Below are 22,406 nucleotides of genomic sequence, written 5' to 3' on the forward strand. Positions count from 1 at the left end.
AAGTAGTCTCAGTTCAAAGACAGAGGTGGACTGCTCTAATCCAGAATACACCAACCAACATACTTGATGTCAGAAAATAAAGTACAAGGCTTATCATGTGTTTAAAGCACAATTGGAATAATAGCATTTAACTAAGTTAGAAGAAGGCAAATGGACAGTGTGACTCCACCAAGCAAGAAGCAAGGATAGCTGTGTCTAGCAAGGAGGCAAAAAGGATAGCATGCCCACAAAGAGGTAGGAAAAATGGGATTCCTTACCATATGTCCACCGTGACAAATATAGGATTAATCATAATTTAGACTGTGTTTGAAGCCATTTCATATAGCAGCTAGCAGTATACCATGACTACTAGCACCACGGGGCTGTCTGATAGCACTTTTCAATCTCAAGAAAAGCGCACACTGTTTACAGCGGACATTACAAGCTATGTTGAATTTGGCAGTTGTAGTCTGATAATTTACAGCTTGATTCTGTATGCGTCATTGGGTTCACTTTGCTGATTGACATTTCTTGATTGCGTCTCACATGGGCACTACATGATGTAGGCTAGTTGCTAGTTTGCTAGTGGGCTTTTGGTAAGCCATACAGCTGTTTGAAGTTGGGTCGTTGCTAGGTTTAATATTCATGTATTATTCTGCATGTGTTGGTTCTGCTGCTGTGCTTGTTGCTAACTGGAAAGTTAGCAACGTCCTGCTGCAGCAACGTGTGTGAGACAAACTTTGGCTAGGTGGGTGAACTTGACAGTGCTGCGTGCAGATTTGAGCTGAATTCACCTGCGCAGCGCGGATTTTGCAGGGTTGCCAGATGATTTCCAAACATGCTCAAACCCCGCCTGGAGGCACTAAATCTAAACTAAACCAGTCTAAACTGAATTCTATTTATTTCTAGGGCCATAGAGCCATATACAGATACAGAAAAACTCGCCCAATACCCATTTTTACCCGCAGACGGGTAAGGGAGTTTGCAAATGATAACGTATTGTTGTGTTTGCATATCATGATATTATCATGATTTTTTTTTTTGTGTGTGTGGGGGGGGGGGGTAACGTCATCAATTGATCCGCAAAAAAGTCCGACCCCCCCGAAGCCCGGTGGATAATTCGAACACTGGCCGGGTATTTAGAGAAACGAATATCCCCCCCCCCCATCCGTTTCAAAAATAACATTGTGCACACAACATCGTTTTGAAAAAAACTTGTCATTTACATCAACCCGCATAAATACGCCGTAAAGCGCCATAATAACTATGCCAAACCTATTGGCGGCAGTGTAAGGAAAGGAATAAAGCCATGCAAGCCAATCAAAATCCTCAGAATCGAGGACTTTCATCATGTGAAGGAGATGACAAATATCACAACAAAACTGAAGGCAATAAGAGGGAAATATAGACAGTCAGTGGATACTGGACGCAGGAGCGGCCACGGAAGAGTGATGCTCCTCTATTTTGAACTGTGCGAGCAGGTTTGGGGTGGCAAATGCAATAAGGCCAGAATCGTTTACACAAACGTAAAAATTAGTAGAACTTTAACATCATCCATGATAATCCTGATTAGCAGCCAAACAAACTGTAAACATAAGGCGCTCGCATGACGTTAAGCATTTTCTGGCGCATAATGTGACGTTTGGGTCATGTTCTTTGATTTCTCCAGTGCATTTAACACAATCCAGCCTGATCTGCTTAGTCTGAAACTCCAGAAGACTCAGGTGGAGGCCTCAACAATCACCTGGATTAATGACTACCTGACAAACAGACCACAGTTTGTCAGACTGAAGAATTGTGTGTCTAACCAGGTGATCAGCAGCACAGGAGCACCACAGGGGACTGTACTCTCACCATTCCTTTTCACTCTGTACACTTCAGACTTCCAGTACAAGTCAGACTCCTGTCATCTACAGAAATATTCAGATGACTCTGCAGTTGTCGGGTGTATCAGAAATGGACAAGAAGCTGAGTACAGAGAGCTGGTGGACCGCTTTGTGGCATGGTGTGGGAACAATCATCTCATCTTGAATGTTAACAAAACAAAGGAGATGATTGTAGATTTCAGGAGAAACAGGGTCAGATCAAACCCTGTTTCCATCATGGGAGAAGAAGCGGAGGTGGTTGAGGAATATAAATACCTTGGTGTTCATGTGGACAACAGACTGGACTGGAGACACACCAGTGAAGCCATCTACAAGAAAGGACAGAGCAGACTGTACTTCTTGAGGAAGCTAAGGTCCTTCAAGGTTTGCAGCAAGATGTTGCAGATCTTCTACAAGTCTGTTGTTGAGAGCGTCATTTCCTCTTGCGTCATCTGTTGGGGCAGCAGCATCAGAACCAGGGACCTAAAAAGACTCAACAACCTGATAAAGAAGGCTGGTTCTGTTCTGGGGACGACTGTGGAACCTCTGGAGACAATAATGCAAAGAAGGATTTTGCATAAAATCAAGAGAATTATGGACAACCCTGAACATCCTCTCCATGAGACTGTTATCGGAAAACAGAGTCTCTTCAGTCAAAGGCTTCTTCAGTTTGGATGCAAAACGGACCGCTACAGGAAATCATTCCTGCCCACAGCCATCAGCATCTATAATAACTCTTTGATTTAATTGAGCTACATCAACATTTAATTTCCCTCTGGGATAAATAAAGTATTTTTGAATTGAATTTTCATTGAATTGTTTAAGAACCTAAAACGCCGTTTCTCCCAGTTGACACGGCAACACATAACCGGCGTTATCAGAAATCTCCACTTTGGCCGGAGGTTTTAGAAATGATCGTTTTCTGTGATTAAAAACGGGGTTTTGGTGTAAATGAGAGGGCAAACAGCAGGAAAATATCTGCGTCTTCCTATCGTGTAAACGGGGCCTCAGACTATCCTGGTGTGAAAGTTTCTCCTCTTCTGAATGTACTATAAGACCTTCCTGTCATAAAGAATTCTAATCTGAGTTTTCCAAAAAAGTCAGATGAATGCCTCAGTGTGCTGCAGAAGGCGATGTTTAATAATCACAAGAAGCTTCACCGTTTCCACAGCAGAAGATTAGAGGCTGAACACGGAGGAATGCTTTGATCCCACGAGTCTGTGGCCTCTTAGAGGATCAAATAAACTTTATTCATCCCATAACCACCAGGTTTATGGTTAACAACAAGCAGCAGCTTCCAGTGTCGCCACCATCAAACTGTGCTCACCCTGCAAAGCATTGTGGGTAGTCGAAACATGCTGATGATGGAAGATGGATGTTTTTAAAAGTATTACTTTTATGAAAGTCTTCTCACTTTTAGTCTTCAGTAGAATCTTTCTATCATCAGGTGTTGGAAGTTCTGTTTTGTGTCTGTTTAGTTATTTATTTGTTTATTTGTGACAGGACTCTGCATATTAATAAACATTCAATGTAAATATGCCAGATTTAGCTCCAAGGCTAATTTCTATCTGCAGTCCTGCTGTTCACACTAAAATCAAGACAAGACAAAGACAGGAAACAAGAAAACAAAGCGTACAACATTCCATATCACTCAACCACATCACAAGATATACAACAAATTACCTGTTATGGTACGAATACCATACCCAAAAACCATATCAACACAATTTTGTCGCACAGTAGTTTCAGACATTAAAATGCATCTGATTGGCAAATAATGTTTTACCCCCCTATACAAGTATGCATTTATAAAACTGCATCTGGACATATTAATTCAATTCAATTCAATTCAATTCAGTTTTATTTATATAGCGCCAAATACAACAAATGTCATCTCAAGGCACTTAGATAGTAAGTCCAATTCAAGCCAATTGGAATTCAATTAATTAATAATAATCATAATTCATAAAATAATCCAATTCGTTCATATAGAGCCAATTCAAAAACAATTTCCTAGCTAAGGAAACCAACAGATTGCACTGAAAACTTTTTGTTTTTCGGTCCAATCTCCCGGCCTGAGCGTGCCTGAGGCGACTGTGGAGAGAAACGACTCCCTTTGAACAGGAAGAAACCTCTGGCAGAACCAGACTCAGGAAGGGTGGCCATCCGCCTCCACCAGCTGGGGTTTAAGAAGACAGAAAGGGGGGGAGGGGGCTGTAACACCATTCAAAGGATATCTGTTAGAACAGGGAAACACGAGTTAATGACCACAATAATATCACATATACATAAAGAGAGTAAAGTGAGGAAAGGTGTGTCAGATGAGGCCCCCCAGCAGTCTGGGCCTATAGCAGCTTAACTATGGGATGTTTCAGGATCACCTGAGCCATCCCTAACTATAAGCTTTATCAAAAAGGAAAGTTTTAAGCCTGGTCTTAAAAGTGGAAAGGGTGTCTGCTTCCCGGACATTTACTGGCAGCTTATTCCACAAGAGAGGGGCCTGATAACTGAAGGCTCTGCCTCCCAAACTGGCAGCTGGTTCCACAGAGAGGGGCCTGATAACTGAAGGCTCTGCCTCCCAAACTGGCAGCTGGTTCCACAGAGAGGGGCCTGATAACTGAAGGCTCTGCCTCCCAAACTGGCAGCTGGTTCCACAGAGAGGGGCCTGATAACTGAAGGCTCTGCCTCCCAAACTGGCAGCTGGTTCCACAGAGAGGGGCCTGATAACTGAAGGCTCTGCCTCCCATTCTACTTTTAGAAACTCTGGGAACCTCAAGTAAACCTGCAGTTTGGGAACGAAGTGCTCTGTTAGGAAAATATCTTACAATGAGATCTTTAAGATATGATGGAGCTCGGTCATTAAGAGCTTTTTATGTAAGGAGAAGAATCTTAAATTCTATTCTGAATTTAACAGGGAGCCAATGAAGAGAAGCTAAAACTGGAGAAATATGATCTCTGCTGTTAGTTCTCATCAGAACTCTGGCTGCAGCATTTTGGATCAACTGAAGGCTTTTCAGAGAATATGTGGGACAGCCCAATAATAAAGAATTACAGTAGTCCAATTATGAAGTAACAAATGCATGAATTAGTTTTTCTGCATCACTCTGAGACAAGATGTTCCTGATTTTAACAATATTACGAAGGTGAAAGAAGGCAGTCCTAGAAACCTGTTTTATATGCGAGTCAAATGATAAGTTCTGGTCAAAAATAACTCCAAGGTTCCTCACTGTAGAACTAGAAGCCAAGGAAATACCATCTAGAGTAACTATATAGCTAGACAATTTCTCCCTGAAACGCTCAGGTCCAAAGATAACGACTTCAGTTTTGTCTGAATTTAGCAGCAGACAGTTCTGAGTCATCCAGGTCTTTATGTCTTTAAGACATGCTTGTAGTCTGACCAACCTATTGGGTTCATCTGGTTTTATAGATAAGTACAGCTGAGTATCATCAGCATAGCAATGGAAATTTATGCCATGCTGTCTAATAATGTTACCTAATGGAAGCATGTATAAAGTAAAAAGAATCGGTCCAAGCACAGAACCCTGGGGAACTCCATGACTTACTCTGGTGTGTGAGGAAGATTCTTCATTTACAAGAACAAACTGAAATCTATCAGATAAATATGACTTAAACCAGCCTAATGCAGTTCCTTTAATCCCAATAACATGTTCAAGTCTGTGTAATAAGATACTGTGATCGACCGTATCAAATGCAGCACTGAGATCCAACAGGACAAGCACAGACACAAGTCCGCTATCAGAGGCTAAGAGGAGATCATTGGTAACTTTCAGCAGTGCAGTTTCTGTGCTATGATGCACTCTGAATCCTGACTGAAACTCTTCAAACAAATTATTTCTGTGTAAGTGATCACAAAGCTGAGCTGCAACTATTTTTTCAAGAACTTTAGACATAAAAGGGAGATTGGATATAGGTCTATAATGAGCCAACACTTCTGAATCAAGAGTAGGTTTTTTAAGTAAAGGTTTAATTACAGCAACCTTAAAAGTCTGAGGTACATATCCTGTCAACAAAGACAGATTGATCAAATCCAATATGGAAGTGTCAATTAATGGGAAAACCTCCTTGAACAGTCTGGTTGGGATTGGGTCTAAAACACAAGTTGATGGTTTAGAAGAGACTATTGCTGTTGTTAGTTCAGAGAGATCAACTGGGCAGAAGCCGTCTAAATACAAATCAGGTTCTAAAGATACTTCTAAAGCTGCTGTACTTGATGATACATCACTGATAATAGTGGGAAGGACTCCATCAATCTTCTCTCTGATAGAAACAATTTTATTAATAAAGAAGCTCATGAAATCATCACTGCTGAGAGTTAAAGGAATAACTGGCTCAGCAGAGCTCGGACTCTTAGTCAGACTGGCTACAGTGCTGAAAAGAAACCTGGGATTATTCTTATTCTCTTCTATCAATGATGAATAATAAGCAGTTCTAGCTTTACGAAGGGCTTTCTTATACATTGTTAAACTATCTTTCCAGACTAACTGAGACTCTTCTAAATTAGAGGAACGCCACTGTCTCTCCAGCTTTCTTGCAGTCTGCTTTAAAGCACGCAGCTGTGAATTATACCAAGGAGCCAACCTCTTCTGACTGATTACCTTCCTTTTCAGAGGGGCAACATTGTCCAGTGCTGTACGCATTGAAACTATAGTGCTGTCAACAAGAGAGTCAAGTGCTGCTGGAGTAAAGTTTAGGTAGTTGTCCTCTGTCATATCTGCACATGGCAGTGAAGAAAAGGATGATGGAATTAATTCTTTAAATCTGGTTACAGCATCCTCTGATAAACACCTTCTATACGTAAATTTCTTCTCAGAAACTGTATAGTCAAGTAATGTAAACTCAAAGGTTATCAGAAAATGGTCAGATAAGACAGGGTTATGAGGGAACACTGTTAACTGTTCACTCTCAATGCCATAAGTCAGCACAAGATCAAGGGTGTGATTAAGGCAGTGAGTCGGTCTGTGAACACTCTGAGAAAATCCAATAGAGTCCAATATAGAATTAAAGTTCATATTCAGGCTGTCATTTTCAACATCTACATGAATATTAAAGTCACCCACTACAATGACTTTATCTGTACTCAGCACTAACTGGGATAAAAACTCTGAGAATTCAGGCAGAAACTCAGAATAAGGGCCAGGTGGACGATACACAACAACAAACACAAGAGGTTTCTGGGATTTCCACTTTGCGTGGGAAAAACTGAGAATCAGATATTCAAAAGAGCTAAAACTAATCTTGGGTCTGGGACTGATGAGTAACCCTGATCTGAAGATAGCTGCCACTCCCCCTCCTCTGCCTGTGGTTCCAGGAACGTGAACATTTAAACAGTCAGAGGGAGTTGCTTCATTAATGCTAACATGATGCTAACATGATGCTAACATGATGCTAACATGATGCTAACATGATGCTAACATGATCCTCCTGCTGCAGCCAGGTTTCTGTAAGACAAAATATATCAATATGATGATCACAAATCAACTCATTCACTAACAGAGACTTCGAAAGGAGAGATCTGATATTCAGCAAACCACATTTAATAGTTTGATGTTTTTGTTCAGTTAAAGTTTTTGTTTTAATAATTTCTTTTTGCACAAGAGGATTTGCTCCTTTTGTGTTAATCGATTGGGTGGGTAGCAGCAGGTGGGAAGCTGCAGAGAAGTGTGTAAGACTACAACTCTGCATCCTGGTCTTAGCCCTGGGTTGTCATGTTTTAGGGTGGCAAATAAATTCATCCATATTTCTAGAAATGAGAGCTGCTCCTTCCAAAGTGGGATGGATGCCGTCTCTCCTCATCAGACCAGGTTTCCTCCAGAAAGATTGCCAATTATCTCTGTAGCCCACGTTGTTTGCTGGACACCATCTAGACAACCAGCGATTGTAGGACGACATGCGGCTAAACATGTCATCACTGGTCAGATTTGGCAGGGGTCCAGAGAAAACTACGGAGTCCCACATTGTTTTGGCAAAATTACACACCGATGCAACATTCATTTTAGTGACCTCCGATTGGCGTAACCGGGTGTCATTAACGCCGACGTGAATAACTATTTTACCATATTTACGTTTATCCTTAGCCAGCAGTTTTAAATAGGATTCTATGTCGCCCGCTCTGGCCCCTGGAATGCATTTGACTATGGCCGCTGGTGTCTCTAATGCCACGTTTCTGACTATAGAGCTGCCAATTACCAGGGTTTTGTCCTCAGCGGGTGTGTCGCTGAGTGGGGAAAATCTGTTAGAAGCGTGGACAGGTCGATGGTGAACAACGGGCTTGACTTTAGAGCTATGCCTCTTCCTGACAGTCACCCAGCCACCCTGTAATCCTGGCTGCTCAGGTTCTGCTAGGGGGAGGCTAATTGAGCTAGCTACGCTAGGTGGCTCCACACTGGCTAAAGGGACCTGGCTCGCTATCGGTTGATTTTCAACAGTGCAGAGCCGAGCTTCCAATTCAGATAACCTCGCCTCCAAAACTACAAAAAGACTACATTTGTTACATGTACCAGTATCGCTAAAGGAGGCAGAGGAGTAACTAAACATCTGACACACGGAGCAGGTGAAAGCAGGAGAAGGAGGAAGAGAACCGGTAGCCATGCTACGCTAGAGAACCAGACACACCGTTAAAAAGTGAGAATAAAGATTAAAGATCTGTAGGAGTGTGTTAGAACAGAACAGTAAGCTATAGAGTTTAAAAATGCAAAATTGTGTAAGTTATAGATCGAAATAAAGTGATTATCAGTACTCCAAGCGGAGCAAGAAATTCCACAGTGCACAAGCAAGGTAACAGGAAGTGATGCAACACGTCTTACCGCAAAGCAAACCGTCACAGCGTCAATCATATAAAGTGCATTTATCCTAAAGTGCTATTTTTAAAGTGCATGGAGTAAAGTGCCAACTAATTTTAAGAATTAAAGAATTACTACCAATTTATTTTTAGTATTGCATGTTAAATAAAACTACCCTTCATGTTTACAGTCCTGGTTATCTGTAAGCCATGTTTTTAGTTGTTTCTTAAAAGCTACATATGTTGAATTTTCCCTTATGGCAAACGGAACTGTGTTCCATGTAGAGCAACCGAAAACTGATAGGACCTTCTGTGCAAATGCCGTTCTCCTAAACTGTAGCTCACAGTCCCCCCAGTGGCTGATCTTGTCATTGTCACCCTGTTTTTCTGTTTAATTAAGTTACCCAGGGGCGGTGGTGCCAGCCCGTTCAGAGATCTATAGATGAGACCGGTGCTTCTGAATGTTCTGAGATTCTCAAAGGTTAATAAGTAGTGCTTTTTTAAAATTGGGCAGTGATGGGAAGACTGGGGTTTCCGATCGTAGACCTTTACGGCTTTCTTGTATAATTGTTTAATTGGTTTAAGAGTGGTGATACCCACAAACATCCAGGATGTAAAACAGTATTCGATATGGGACAAAATCATACGGTGCAGGTAGGCTTTTGCAGCTGCATTTGTAATAAAAGGTCTGATTTGCTTAAAATTTTGTATATTGAATTTTAAAGTGCTGGTAAACTTCTTGGTGTGTTTCTTAAAAGTAAGATTGGAGTTCAGTATCACCCCGAGATACTTGAATTCAGTTACAGTCTTCAATTCCACTCCGTCCAAGAAGACAGCATGTTCATTTGGAGACATTGGTGGGTCAGTGGTATGACTTGTGTGTTTGTTATGGGCTTTGCATTTAGACATTTTGCTATGAGACATTGGTGGTACAATATGACTTGTTCCTTTTTTGGAGAACAGCATGTGCACAGTTTTTTTTCTCATTCAACATTAAACAAGAATTGCGTAGCCAGCCCTGCACCCTGGTTAATCCATTGGTTAGCTTATCTGCTGTTGACATAGCATCCTTTCCCTGAGTGTAAATCACAGCATCATCAGCATACATCAAGACATTAATTTCCGGGCAGACATCTGGGAGATCATTAAAGTACATGGAAAATAACAAAGGCCCCAGAATTGAGCCCTGTGGAACTCCAACAAGACTATCTCGATAGCAAGACTTACCATCATCAACCCTAACACACTGCGTTCTACCTGACATATGACTAAAACCATGAAACAGCATCAGCAAAAATGAGTGAGTTTGTTTAAGAGTACCTGATGGTTGACAGTATCAAACACTTTCCTGAGATCCAAGAACACAGCTCCTACACAGGGGTTCTTATCCAATAACAATTTTACATTTTCAATGAAAAAACAGTTCGCCGTCTCAGTGGAGTGATTGGCCCGGAAGCCGAACTGCATTCTGTGGAGTGGGGTAAATCCTTTATCAAGATGATTGATTAGCTGAGTTGCTACCCACTTCTCTGCAACCTGAGAGACAATCGGTAGGAGGCTAATGTGCCGATAATTGGCTACCTGTGTTTTGGACCCAGCTTGTTGAAAATAATAAACAAAGGCAGTTTGATGTCTGATCAACTGTCTGATGACTGATGGATATTGTGTGTGCAGCCTGTGACTGTGACCCTCTGGGCTCTCTGAACGGAGGAATCTGTGACCGGATGACGGATGTGGGAGCTGGTCTGATCGCTGGTCAGTGCCGCTGTAAAGCCAACGTAGAGGGAGAGCGCTGTGAGCGCTGCAAAGCGGCGCATTACGGGCTCAGCGGCGAGCCTGAAGGCTGCAAAGGTACGAGATATCTGTTCATCATCAGCAGCCAAAAACAGCTTCTGAGTGTAAATTATTAAGAATTTAAGTTTCTTTTTAGATTTTCTTTGGTGGCATTCAGAACCCAAAACATGAGAAGTGAAACACAGCAGCTGACTGAGTAAATGAACCATTTATATCCACTGTTTCTGTTTCTGGGGAGGCAGCGTGCACCTGCAGCCCTCTGGGAACAGCTCCTGGAGGAAACCCCTGCGACAGCCAATCAGGAAGTTGCTTCTGTAAGCGTCTGGTGACGGGACGGGACTGTGACCAGTGCGTGGTGAGAAAACGCCTCAAATACCTTCATTACTGCCCACAGCCAATCGGCTTTGGGCAGGGATCCAACCCAAAGATGAGTTCATGTTGAACGGGGACTTTAGCCCACAGCTGTGAACACTGGGAGTGTTTGATGCCAGTTTGTGTGTTTACTGAGAGTCTGAGTGGCTTCCTCTCACAGCTGGGAATCAGACAGAAACGAGCTGGGAGGTCCACAGACTAACCCAACATGTGTTTGGTGTGTTTGTGTTTGCAGCCGGAACACTGGGGTCTGAGTAACGACAGGGACGGCTGCCGAACATGTGACTGTGATGTGGGAGGAGCCGTCAACAACCGGTGAGTTCTGACCAAACTAACTGCATCATCTGCAGATTATTTTCCTTCATGTGTTATCAGACACATTCAGGGTGTCACTTAGATTTAATGAGTGTGTTGAACTGATCTTAGAAATAAGCACAATTTTACATAATTCAGCTGCAGTTTGAAAATCAACTCCTGACCAACAGAACCAATGAGGGCCGCTTTATAAAACCCATAAGAGCAAAACGAGGGAGGAGGTGTACAGTGCTGCCACCTTCTCAGGTTCCATGCCAGAAATGGCCATCATGGCAGCATGCTGTACACCCCGTGCCTCCTCCCTGATGTGGGACACATCCAGCGCCCACGTTTGGAGTGTTCTCTGTGATAAACAGTCCAGGATTTTATTGGCCACATCCAATTTCCGCCAGGCATTTTTCTCCAGCCCCAAGGAGAAGAGTTCACCGACCAGCTCCCAAAAAGAGTCTGCCGCATCCGTTTGTGGTCAGATCCTTCTGTCAGAGTGGGTGGGTGTGAGGGAGGATGCAGACTTTTCAAAAAGAAAACTTGATTTATTTTCAATAAAAGGTTTTAACAGAAAGCACGGCTGAGCCGGATATCAAAAAACAAGGCTGTGACAAAAAACAATAGACTTGACTTGGCATGAAAATACTTAACTTGACTGTGACAAGGACCATGGATGCCGGAGGAGGATCTGACTGTGAACATGGAAAGACATGGGCTGTGTTCGAAACCGCCTACTACATACTACATACTGCATACTGCATACTACATACTACATACTCCATACTGCATACTGCATACTACATACTGCATACTACATACTGCATACTGCATACTGCATACTCCATACTGCATACTGCATACTACATACTGCATACTGCATACTACATACTACATACTGCATACTACATACTGCATACTCCATACTGCATACTACATACTGCATACTGCATACTACATACTACATACTACATACTGCATACTGCATACTACATACTACATACTGCATCCTGCATACTGCATACTGCATACGGCATACTACATACTGCATACTACATACTGCATAATGCATACTGCATACTACATACTGCATACTGCATTCTACATACTGCATACTGCATACTGCATACTCCATACTGCATACTACATACTGCATACTACATACTGCATACTGCATACTACATACTACATACTGCATACTACACACTGCATACTGCATACTGCATACTACATACTGCATACTGCATACTGCATACTACATACTGCATACTGCATACTACATAATGCATACTACATACTACATACTGCATACTGCATACTGCATACTACATACTACATACTGCATACTCCATACTGCATACTACATACTGCATACTCCATACTGCATACTACATACTGCATACTGCATACTACATACTGCATACTACATACTACATACTGCATACTACATACTGCATACTGCATACTCAATACTGCATACTACATACTGCATACTGCATACTGCATACTCCATACTGCATACTACATACTGCATACTGCATACTACATACTGCATACTGCATACTGCATACAACATACTGCATACTGCATACTACATACTGCATACTACATACTACATACTGCATACTCCATACTGCATACTCCATACTGCATACTGCATACTACATACTGCATACTACATACTACATACTGCATACTCCATACTGCATACTACATACTCCATACTGCATACTCCATACTGCATACTGCATACTACATACTGCATACTACATACTACATACTGCATACTCCATACTGCATACTACATACTGCATACTACATACTGCATACTCCATACTGCATACTCCATACTACATACTACATACTGCATACTACATACTGCATACTCCATACTGCATACTCCATACTGCATACTCCATACTGCATACTGCATACTGCATACTACATACTGCATACTACATACTACATACTGCATACTCCATACTGCATACTCCATACTGCATACTACATACTACATACTACATACTGCATACTACATACTGCATACTACATACTGCATACTGCATACTCCATACTGCATACTACATACTGCATACTGCATACTCCATACTGCATACTACATACTGCATGCTGCATACTCCATACTGCATACTCCATACTGCATACTGCATACTGCATACTACATACTGCATACTACATACTACATACTACATACTGCATACTACATACTACATACTGCATACTACATACTACATACTGCATACTACATACTCATTCGATCAGACAGTATGCAGAGCGTTTACCCACAATGCATTTGGCTCCTGCCCGAGCCGAAATCAGCCGGCCTGAAGCTGATTTCTCTTAAGCTCTAAACTCTGTAAACTTTAGCAACATTTGAAACATTTTCAGGAGAGAAAGTAGTCGTTTAGATCCCCAACGTGTTGAAAACCTGACAAAATACCGGCTGTTTACAATTTTGTTCCCACGAATTCGCCGCTACTAAAGCTAGCCGCAGTGAGCAACGTCCTTCCGGTTATTTTCACAAAATAAAATACCCGTTGCCTTTTATCATAGGGAAAGCCATTACCATACATTTGGTGCTTTTGTTTTGAAAACAGGAAGTGAACCTACCCTCGTTGTAGCTAGCTTGAAACTGCCGTTTTGACAGGAAATGACGATCGGCGACGTCACGTTAGGTTGCATCTTGGGTAGTTTGAGTATGAGTAGTAACCTCATGATGCATACCCAACATTTCAGAGAATCTAGTATGCATCCGGCAACTTAAAAAAAGTTAAAGTTAGTAGGAGTAGTAGGAGTAGTAGGCGGTTTTGAACACAGCCATGGAGACTAAATACTGTGGAGAGTGATTAGTGATAGAGTGCAGCTGATGGGGAAAACAGGTGAGGGAAGTGAGGCTGATGGCAGGAGAAAGAAGGTGGCATGACATGGCAAAACTAAAATGACAACCTAAAACTTAAAACAAAGACATAAAAACTAAGAACTAAACACAAACTAAAAACATGGCAAGAACCCACAGACAGTGACAGTGAGGGGCCTAAAGGGTTGACTCATACTACTCAAAATAATGAATCATCATCCAGCTTGTTGTTTCTCAGAATCTTTCCTTCAGTTTTTCTGTTTTGTCTGAAAGGTGTGATCCGGTGAGCGGTCAGTGCCTGTGCAAAGATCACATGTTTGGGCGGCGCTGTGATCAGGTCGAGTCTGGATTCTACTTCATTTCTCTGGATCACTACACCTACGAGGCTGAAGATGCCAAATTTGGACCCGTGAGTCACTGTTTTAACTTCAACCACAGATGTTTTAATAAACAATAAGCAGCCTGTTGCAGACTTAACAGAAACTTTGATAACTTTTGAAACCGTGTGTTTTGTGGCTAAAAACACGTTTGTCTGAGCATCACGGAATCTGTGAGAAAGGATGTGTACAATTATTCCACAATTTCTTAATGACTCCCCATAATTTCTTGTTTTTTACCTTATTTGAAGTCACTGATCGAGAATTCTTGGTCAGCACGAACCAGAAATGAAATGGGTCTGAGCCAAAATGGGATGTCCGTGAAAACACAACCGGTTAAAATACAATAAAAATAAAAATGATAAAAAAAAGAAAAGAAAACACAACCGGTTAAAAGAAAAAATAATAATAAAAAAAAAAACACAACCTGTTAAAATAAAATTAAAATAAAAATAATAAAAAAGAAAACACAACCGGTTAAAATAAAAGAAAAAGAAAAGAAAACACAACTGTTTAACGGGTTAACAACAAATAATCTGCCTCACATGAACTCAGCCAATACCACACCTAAGTCTAGGATGCCAAAATAATCAAATTAACAAAAATCTAAATCAGAAGATATGTTTAAAAAACAAAGTAAGAATCTGGTTCCTTGGAACAATGGTTCCTTCCAGGTTCAGCACAGATGGTTCGTTCTAACAGATTAAAAGACACCTGGTTTTAACCATGTGATCTGCACAAGGTTTCAGTGACAAACTTTCAGCGGGACATTGGCTGAGTTTTCCTTGTCCACTCATTCCCTAACTATGTATTGTTCACTGAAAGCTGCTGATGAGTTTCAGACGCTACTTTAATGCGGCACTATTTCATACTTCTTCTTCTGGGGGACTTCATGATGGAGGAGCAGCCTCCCTGATCTGAACCTGATCTGAACCTGAGCGGTGTTTGAGCATAAGGTGGTTTATAGTGTACCTGGTAATGGGACACCTGGTAAAACCACTTCTCTCCTCTGTCCCTGACGGATGATTCAGAAATTCACTAAATCGGTTGACAGATTGTTAATATGCACATTTTCTCCTATAAAATCAGAATTGGTCCCAAAAAGCCATGAACCGTCAGCTTCTCACGGTGATTTCTTTCTGCGTGTACACAAAGGTTTATGGTCTTTGTTTGAGCGTCAGGGTGTGATCAGGTTTTGTGTCCTAATGTTGTTGTAGGGAGTGATGCTGGTCCCGAGGCCCCCCCCTCAGGATCGTAGTCCCACCTGGACAGGTGATGGCCTAGTGAATGTTCCAGAGGGGGCCTTCCTGGAGTTCTCCATAGATAATATTCCTCATTCCATGGAGTATAACATCCTCATCCGCTATGAGCCTCAGGTAGGACACAGTCTACAGGCCGATAACCAATGTGGCATCACCTATGAGCATAGCATGGCTGGACAAGAGTCAGGACTTCCTTCCTTTCTCAATGCTGTGCATCTTCTTAAAGTGGAAAGCATAAAACCTCTGAGGTGTTTATTGGTTCTGCAGCTGCCTGACCAATGGGAGGAGGTTCTGATAACTGTGATGAGGCCTGGACCAATCAGAGCTGACAGCCGCTGTGTCAACACGGTGCCCGACGACGACAACCAAATGGTCTCGCTTCACCCCGGCTCACGGTCAGCAGTCAACACTGTTTCCTAAAAATGTGTCAAAGCATCTGCCTGTTCCATGTGACCTCATTCATATTCTGCATGTTTCATTTGAACCTCAAGCACCAGTTTAAAAGAAACCAATCACTGTATGAATGAAATACTTTAAATTGGAATGGCTTTTACTTGTTAACTATTTGTAACTCCATAAGGTATCCCAGCATATTCAGAAACCCTAAGTAACCCTAAACCTACCCTAACTCTAACCCTAACCCTTACCCTGAGTTACCCTGTCCTAACCCTAAGTTACCCTACCCTACCCTAACCTTAAGTAACCCTAACCTCTTACTGGGTCACAGGCTGGTTGTGTTTGAGGCATTCGGCTCAGTGTTCATGTGCAGGATAATTGAGGTCATCTCTAAAATGGACTTTGTCTTTACAGGTATGTGGTTCTTGACCGGCCGGTGTGTTTTGAATCTGGTCTGAACTACACGATCCGCCTCAGTCTGCCGCTGTACTCGGCCCTCAGTGACATCCAGTCTCCGTACACACTTATCGACTCGGTGAGGCATCTGACTAGTTGTATGTCATTTTAGTTCTAATGGACAGAATCTCCAACCCCCTGTGGATTCATCATTACGTCCCCATGAAAAGATTCCACTGTGCCACCTGGTTGTTCCTTATGAGAGACGACATGAAGCCAACAGATGAACTATTTAATTAAATCAGATCTAGGAAGAGTTATTTTAGTGGAAAAACTTTTTGGTTTAAATGTCTCCTGAAACTCACTAAATGTTTAAAAGCCAAAAGTTTCTTCCTTCAGGATCACACGTTCTCATCATCTTCTGTCCTCAGATTGTGTTGATGCCGCACTGTAAAAACCTGGAGATCTTCACCGGGGGGGACTCCGGCGAAAGCAACCAATGGGAAACATTCCAGCGTTATCGGTGTCTGGAGAACAGCCAGAGCGTCATCAAGACTCCGCTGACGGACATCTGCAGGAACTTCATCTTCAGCATTTCTGCCATGTTGCACCAGGGAGCCAAAGGTCCACCTTAGGTCCACCTTAGATCCACCTTAGATCCACCTTAGATCCACCTTAGATCCACCTTAGATCCACCTTAGGTCCACCTTAGGTCCCAAAGGTCCACCTTAGGTCCCAAAGATCCACCTTAGATCCACCTTAGATCCACCTTAGGTCCCAAAGGTCCACCTTAGGTCTCAAAGATCCACCTTAGATCCACCTTAGGTCCACCTTAGGTCCACCTTAGATCCACCTTAGGTCCCAAAGGTCCACCTTAGATCCACCTTAGATCCACCTTAGGTCCACCTTAGGTCCCAAAGGTCCACCTTAGGTCCCAAAGATCCACCTTAGATCCACCTTAGGTCCACCTTAGGTCCATCTTAGGTCCCAAAGGTCCACCTTAGGTCCCAAAGATCCACCTTAGATCCACCTTAGGTCCACCTTAGGTCCCAAAGATCCACCTTAGAGCCACCTTAGGTCCACCTTAGGTCCCAAAGGTCCATCTTAGGTCCACCTTAGGTCCCAAAGGTCCCCCTTAGATCCACCTTAGGTCCCAAAGGTCCACCTTAGGTCCATCTTAGGTCCACCTTAGATCCACCTTAGGTCCCAAAGGTCCACCTTAGATCCACCTTAGTTCCCAAAGATCCACCTTAGATCCACCTTAGTTCCCAAAGATCCACCTTAGGTCCACCTTAGATCCACCTTAGGTCCCAAAGGTCCACCTTAGGTCCATCTTAGGTCCACCTTAGGTCCCAAAGGTCCACCTTAGATCCACCTTAGGTCCACCTTAGGTCCACCTTAGGTCCCAAAGATCCACCTTAGGTCCCAAAGATCCACCTTAGATCCACCTTAGGTCCACCTTAGGTCCCAAAGGTCCACCTTAGGTCCCAAAGATCCACCTTAGATCCACCTTAGGTCCACCTTAGGTCCCAAAGATCCACCTTAGAGCCACCTTAGGTCCACCTTAGGTCCCAAAGGTCCCCCTTAGATCCACCTTAGGTCCCAAAGGTCCACCTTAGGTCCATCTTAGGTCCACCTTAGATCCACCTTAGGTCCCAAAGGTCCACCTTAGATCCACCTTAGTTCCCAAAGATCCACCTTAGATCCACCTTAGTTCCCAAAGATCCACCTTAGGTCCACCTTAGATCCACCTTAGGTCCCAAAGGTCCACCTTAGGTCCATCTTAGGTCCACCTTAGGTCCCAAAGGTCCACCTTAGATCCACCTTAGGTCCACCTTAGGTCCCAAAGATCCACCTTAGGTCCCCCTTAGGTCCCAAAGATCCACCTTAGGTCCACCTTAGGTCCCAAAGGTCCACCTTAGGTCCATCTTAGGTCCACCTTAGATCCACCTTAGGTCCCAAAGGTCCCCCTTAGATCCACCTTAGGTCCCAAAGGTCCACCTTAGGTCCATCTTAGGTCCACCTTAGATCCACCTTAGGTCCCAAAGGTCCACCTTAGATCCACCTTAGTTCCCAAAGATCCACCTTAGATCCACCTTAGTTCCCAAAGATCCACCTTAGGTCCACCTTAGATCCACCTTAGGTCCCAAAGGTCCACCTTAGGTCCATCTTAGGTCCACCTTAGGTCCCAAAGGTCCACCTTAGATCCACCTTAGGTCCACCTTAGGTCCCAAAGATCCACCTTAGGTCCCCCTTAGGTCCCAAAGATCCACCTTAGGTCCACCTTAGGTCCCAAAGGTCCACCTTAGGTCCATTTTAGGTCCACCTTAGATCCATCTTAGGTCCCAAAGGTCCACCTTAGGTCCATCGTAGGTCCACCTTAGATCCACCTTAGGTCCACCTTAGATCCACCTTAGGTCCCAAAGGTCCACCTTAGATCCACCTTAGGTCCCAAAGATCCACCTTAGATCCACCTTAGGTCCCAAAGGTCTACCTTAGATCCACCTTAGGTCCACCTTAGGTCCCAAAGGTCCACCTTAGATCCACATTAGGTCCACTTTAGATCCACATTAGGTTCACCTTAGATCCCAAAGGTCCACCTTAGATCCACCTTAGGTCCCCCTTGGTCCACCTTAGGTCCCAAAGGTCCCCCTTAGATCCACCTTAGGTCCACCTTAGATCCACCTTAGGTCCCAAAGGTCCACCTTAGATCCACCATAGGTCCACCTTAGGTCCCAAAGATCCACCTTAGATCCACCTTAGGCCCACTTTAGGTCCACCTTAGGTCCCAAAGGTCCACCTTAGGTCCATTTTAGGTCCACCTTAGGTCCACCTTAGGTCCACCTTAGGTCCATCTGAGGTCCACCTTAGGTCCATCTTAGGTCCACCTTAGATCCCCCTTAGGTCCCAAAGATCCACCTTAGATCCACCTTAGGTCCACCTTAGGTCCACCTTAGGTCCCAAAGGTCCACCTTTGGTCCACCTTAGATCCAGCTTAGGTCCCAAAGGTCCACCTTAGATCCACATTAGGTCCACCTTAGATCCACATTAGGTCCACCTTAGATCCACATTAGGTTCACCTTAGATCCCAAAGGTCCACCATAGATCCACCTTAGGTCTACCTTAGGTCCCCCTTGGTCCACCTTAGAGCCCCCTTGGTCCACCTTAGGTCCACCTTAGGTCCTTAGAATCTGCAGCTTGTTGATCTGAACCGCCTCCTGTGTTGGACTCTTTTTTTCCCAGAATGCCAGTGTGACCCTCAGGGCTCGCTCAGCACGGTGTGCGACCCCAGCGGCGGTCAGTGTCGGTGTCGGCCCAACGTGGTGGGCAGGAACTGTGACCGCTGCGCTCCGGACACGTTTCAGTTCGGCCCCGGCGGCTGCAGAGGTCAGAACCTTTAACCTTTAACCTCAGAACCTTTAACCTTTAACCTGTCCGATGACTTCAGAACCTTTAACCCCTCCGATGACTTCAGAACCTTTAACCTTTAACCTGTCCGATGACTTCAGAACCTTTAACCCGTCCGATGACTTCAGAACCTTTAACCCCTCCGATGACTTCAGAACCTTTAACCTGTCCGATGACTTCAGAACCTTTAACCTTTAACCCCTCCGATGACTTCAGAACCTTTAACCTTTAACCTTTAACCCGTCCGATGACTTCAGAACCTTTAACCTTTAACCTTTAACCCGTCCGATGACTTCAGAACCTTTAACCCCTCCGATGACTTCAGAACCTTTAACCTTTAACCTGTCCGATGACTTCAGAACCTTTAACCCCTCCGATGACTTCAGAACCTTTAACCTTTAACCTTTAACCCGTCCGATGACTTCAGAACCTTTAACCCCTCCGATGACTTCAGAACCTTTAACCCGTCCGATGACTTCAGAACCTTTAACCTTTAACCCGTCCGATGACTTCAGAACCTTTAACCCCTCCGATGACTTCAGAACCTTTAACCTTTAACCCCTCCGATGACTTCAGAACCTTTAACCCCTCCGATGACTTCAGAACCTTTAACCTTTAACCTTTAACCCGTCCGATGACTTCAGAACCTTTAACCCCTCCGATGACTTCAGAACCTTTAACCCGTCCGATGACTTCAGAACCTTTAACCTTTAACCCGTCCGATGACTTCAGAACCTTTAACCCCTCCGATGACTTCAGAACCTTTAACCTTTAACCCCTCCGATGACTTCAGAACCTTTAACCCCTCCGATGACTTCAGAACCTTTAACCCGTCCGATGACTTCAGAACCTTTAACCTTTAACCCGTCCGATGACTTCAGAACCTTTAACCCCTCCGATGACTTCAGAACCTTTAACCTTTAACCCCTCCGATGACTTCAGAACCTTTAACCCCTCCGATGACTTCAGAACCTTTAACCCGTCCGATGACTTCAGAACCTTTAACCCCTCCGATGACTTCAGAACCTTTAACCTTTAACCTTTAACCTTTAACCCGTCCGATGACTTCAGAACCTTTAACCCCTCCGATGACTTCAGAACCTTTAACCCGTCCGATGACTTCAGAACCTTTAACCTTTAACCCGTCCGATGACTTCAGAACCTTTAACCCCTCCGATGACTTCAGAACCTTTAACCTTTAACCCCTCCGATGACTTCAGAACCTTTAACCCCTCCGATGACTTCAGAACCTTTAACCCGTCCGATGACTTCAGAACCTTTAACCCCTCCGATGACTTCAGAACCTTTAACCCGTCCGATGACTTCAGAACCTTTAACCTTTAACCCGTCCGATGACTTCAGAACCTTTAACCTTTAACCCCTCCGATGACTTCAGAACCTTTAACCCCTCCGATGACTTCAGAACCTTTAACCCGTCCGATACCCTCAGAACCTTTAACCTTTAACCTCTCCGATAACCTTTAACCTTTAACACTGCCCGTGTGTTTCAGCGTGTGAGTGCGACTCTCTGGGGTCTCAGAGTCCGTTCTGCAACCAGCTGAGCGGTCAGTGCGTCTGTGTGGGCGGGGCTTACGGGCGGCGGTGCGAGCGCTGCCTGCCGGGTCACTGGGGCTTCCCCACCTGCCGCCCCTGCTCCTGCAACGGCCACTCGGACACCTGCGACCCCGAGACGGGCCGCTGCCTAGGCTGCAGGGAGGACACCGCCGGAGCCAGCTGCGACAGGTGAGACCACACGGGTCAGGTGACCTGACTGATCACAGCCAGGTCCAGAGCTGTGTTCAAAACAGCCTACAGCATACTACATACTACATACAGCATACTACATACAGCATACTACATACTACATACAGCATATTGCATACTACATACAGCATACTCCATACTACATACTCCATACTGCATACTGCATACTCCATACTACATACTGCATACTACATACTGCATACTGCATACTACATACTACATACTGCATACTACATACTGCATACTACATACTACATACTCCATACTCCATACTGCATAGTTATGCACTACAAGAGCTGAAATCAGCCGGCCTGAAGCTGATTTCCCTTAAGCTCTAAACTCTGTAAACTTTAGCAACATTTGAAACATTTTCAGAAGAGAAAGTAGTCGTTTAGATCCCCAACGTGTTGAAAACCTGACAAAATACCGGCTGTTTACAATTTTGTTCCCACGAATTCGGTGCTACTAAAGCTAGCCGCAGTGAGCTAACGCACTTCCGGTTATTTTCACAAAATAAAATACCCGTTGCCTTTTATCATAGGGAAAGCCATTACCATACATTTGGTGCTTTTGTTTTGAAAACAGGAAGTGAACCTACCCTCGTTGTTGCTAGCTTGAAACTGCCGTTTTGACAGGAAATGACGATCGGCGACGTCACGTTACGTTGCATCTTGGGTAGTTTGAGTATGAGTAGTAACCTCATGATGCATACCCAACATTTAGGAGAATCTAGTATACATCCTGGAAAGTTAAAGTTAGTAGGAGTAGTAGGAGAAGTAGGAGAAGTAGGCAGTTTCGAAAACAGCCAGGTCACCT

General features: G+C 43.7%; 1 protein-coding gene across 1 annotated transcript in view; it reads left to right on the forward strand.

Moving 5' to 3' along the window:
• Window positions 1–22,406, forward strand: part of lamb1a (laminin, beta 1a) — a 72,383-nt gene that overhangs the window by 37,381 nt on the left and 12,596 nt on the right. The window contains exons 10-19 of the mRNA XM_075470841.1: window positions 10,318–10,494; window positions 10,680–10,792; window positions 11,045–11,124; window positions 14,261–14,396; window positions 15,582–15,740; window positions 15,894–16,021; window positions 16,437–16,557; window positions 16,850–17,042; window positions 19,662–19,805; window positions 21,338–21,569. Of these exons, the coding sequence (XP_075326956.1) occupies window positions 10,318–10,494; window positions 10,680–10,792; window positions 11,045–11,124; window positions 14,261–14,396; window positions 15,582–15,740; window positions 15,894–16,021; window positions 16,437–16,557; window positions 16,850–17,042; window positions 19,662–19,805; window positions 21,338–21,569 (1,483 nt within the window). The remainder of the gene's footprint in view (window positions 1–10,317; window positions 10,495–10,679; window positions 10,793–11,044; window positions 11,125–14,260; window positions 14,397–15,581; window positions 15,741–15,893; window positions 16,022–16,436; window positions 16,558–16,849; window positions 17,043–19,661; window positions 19,806–21,337; window positions 21,570–22,406) is intronic.

This window comes from Odontesthes bonariensis, chromosome 7 (assembly GCF_027942865.1).
Source record: "Odontesthes bonariensis isolate fOdoBon6 chromosome 7, fOdoBon6.hap1, whole genome shotgun sequence".
Taxonomy (NCBI): domain Eukaryota; kingdom Metazoa; phylum Chordata; class Actinopteri; order Atheriniformes; family Atherinopsidae; genus Odontesthes; species Odontesthes bonariensis.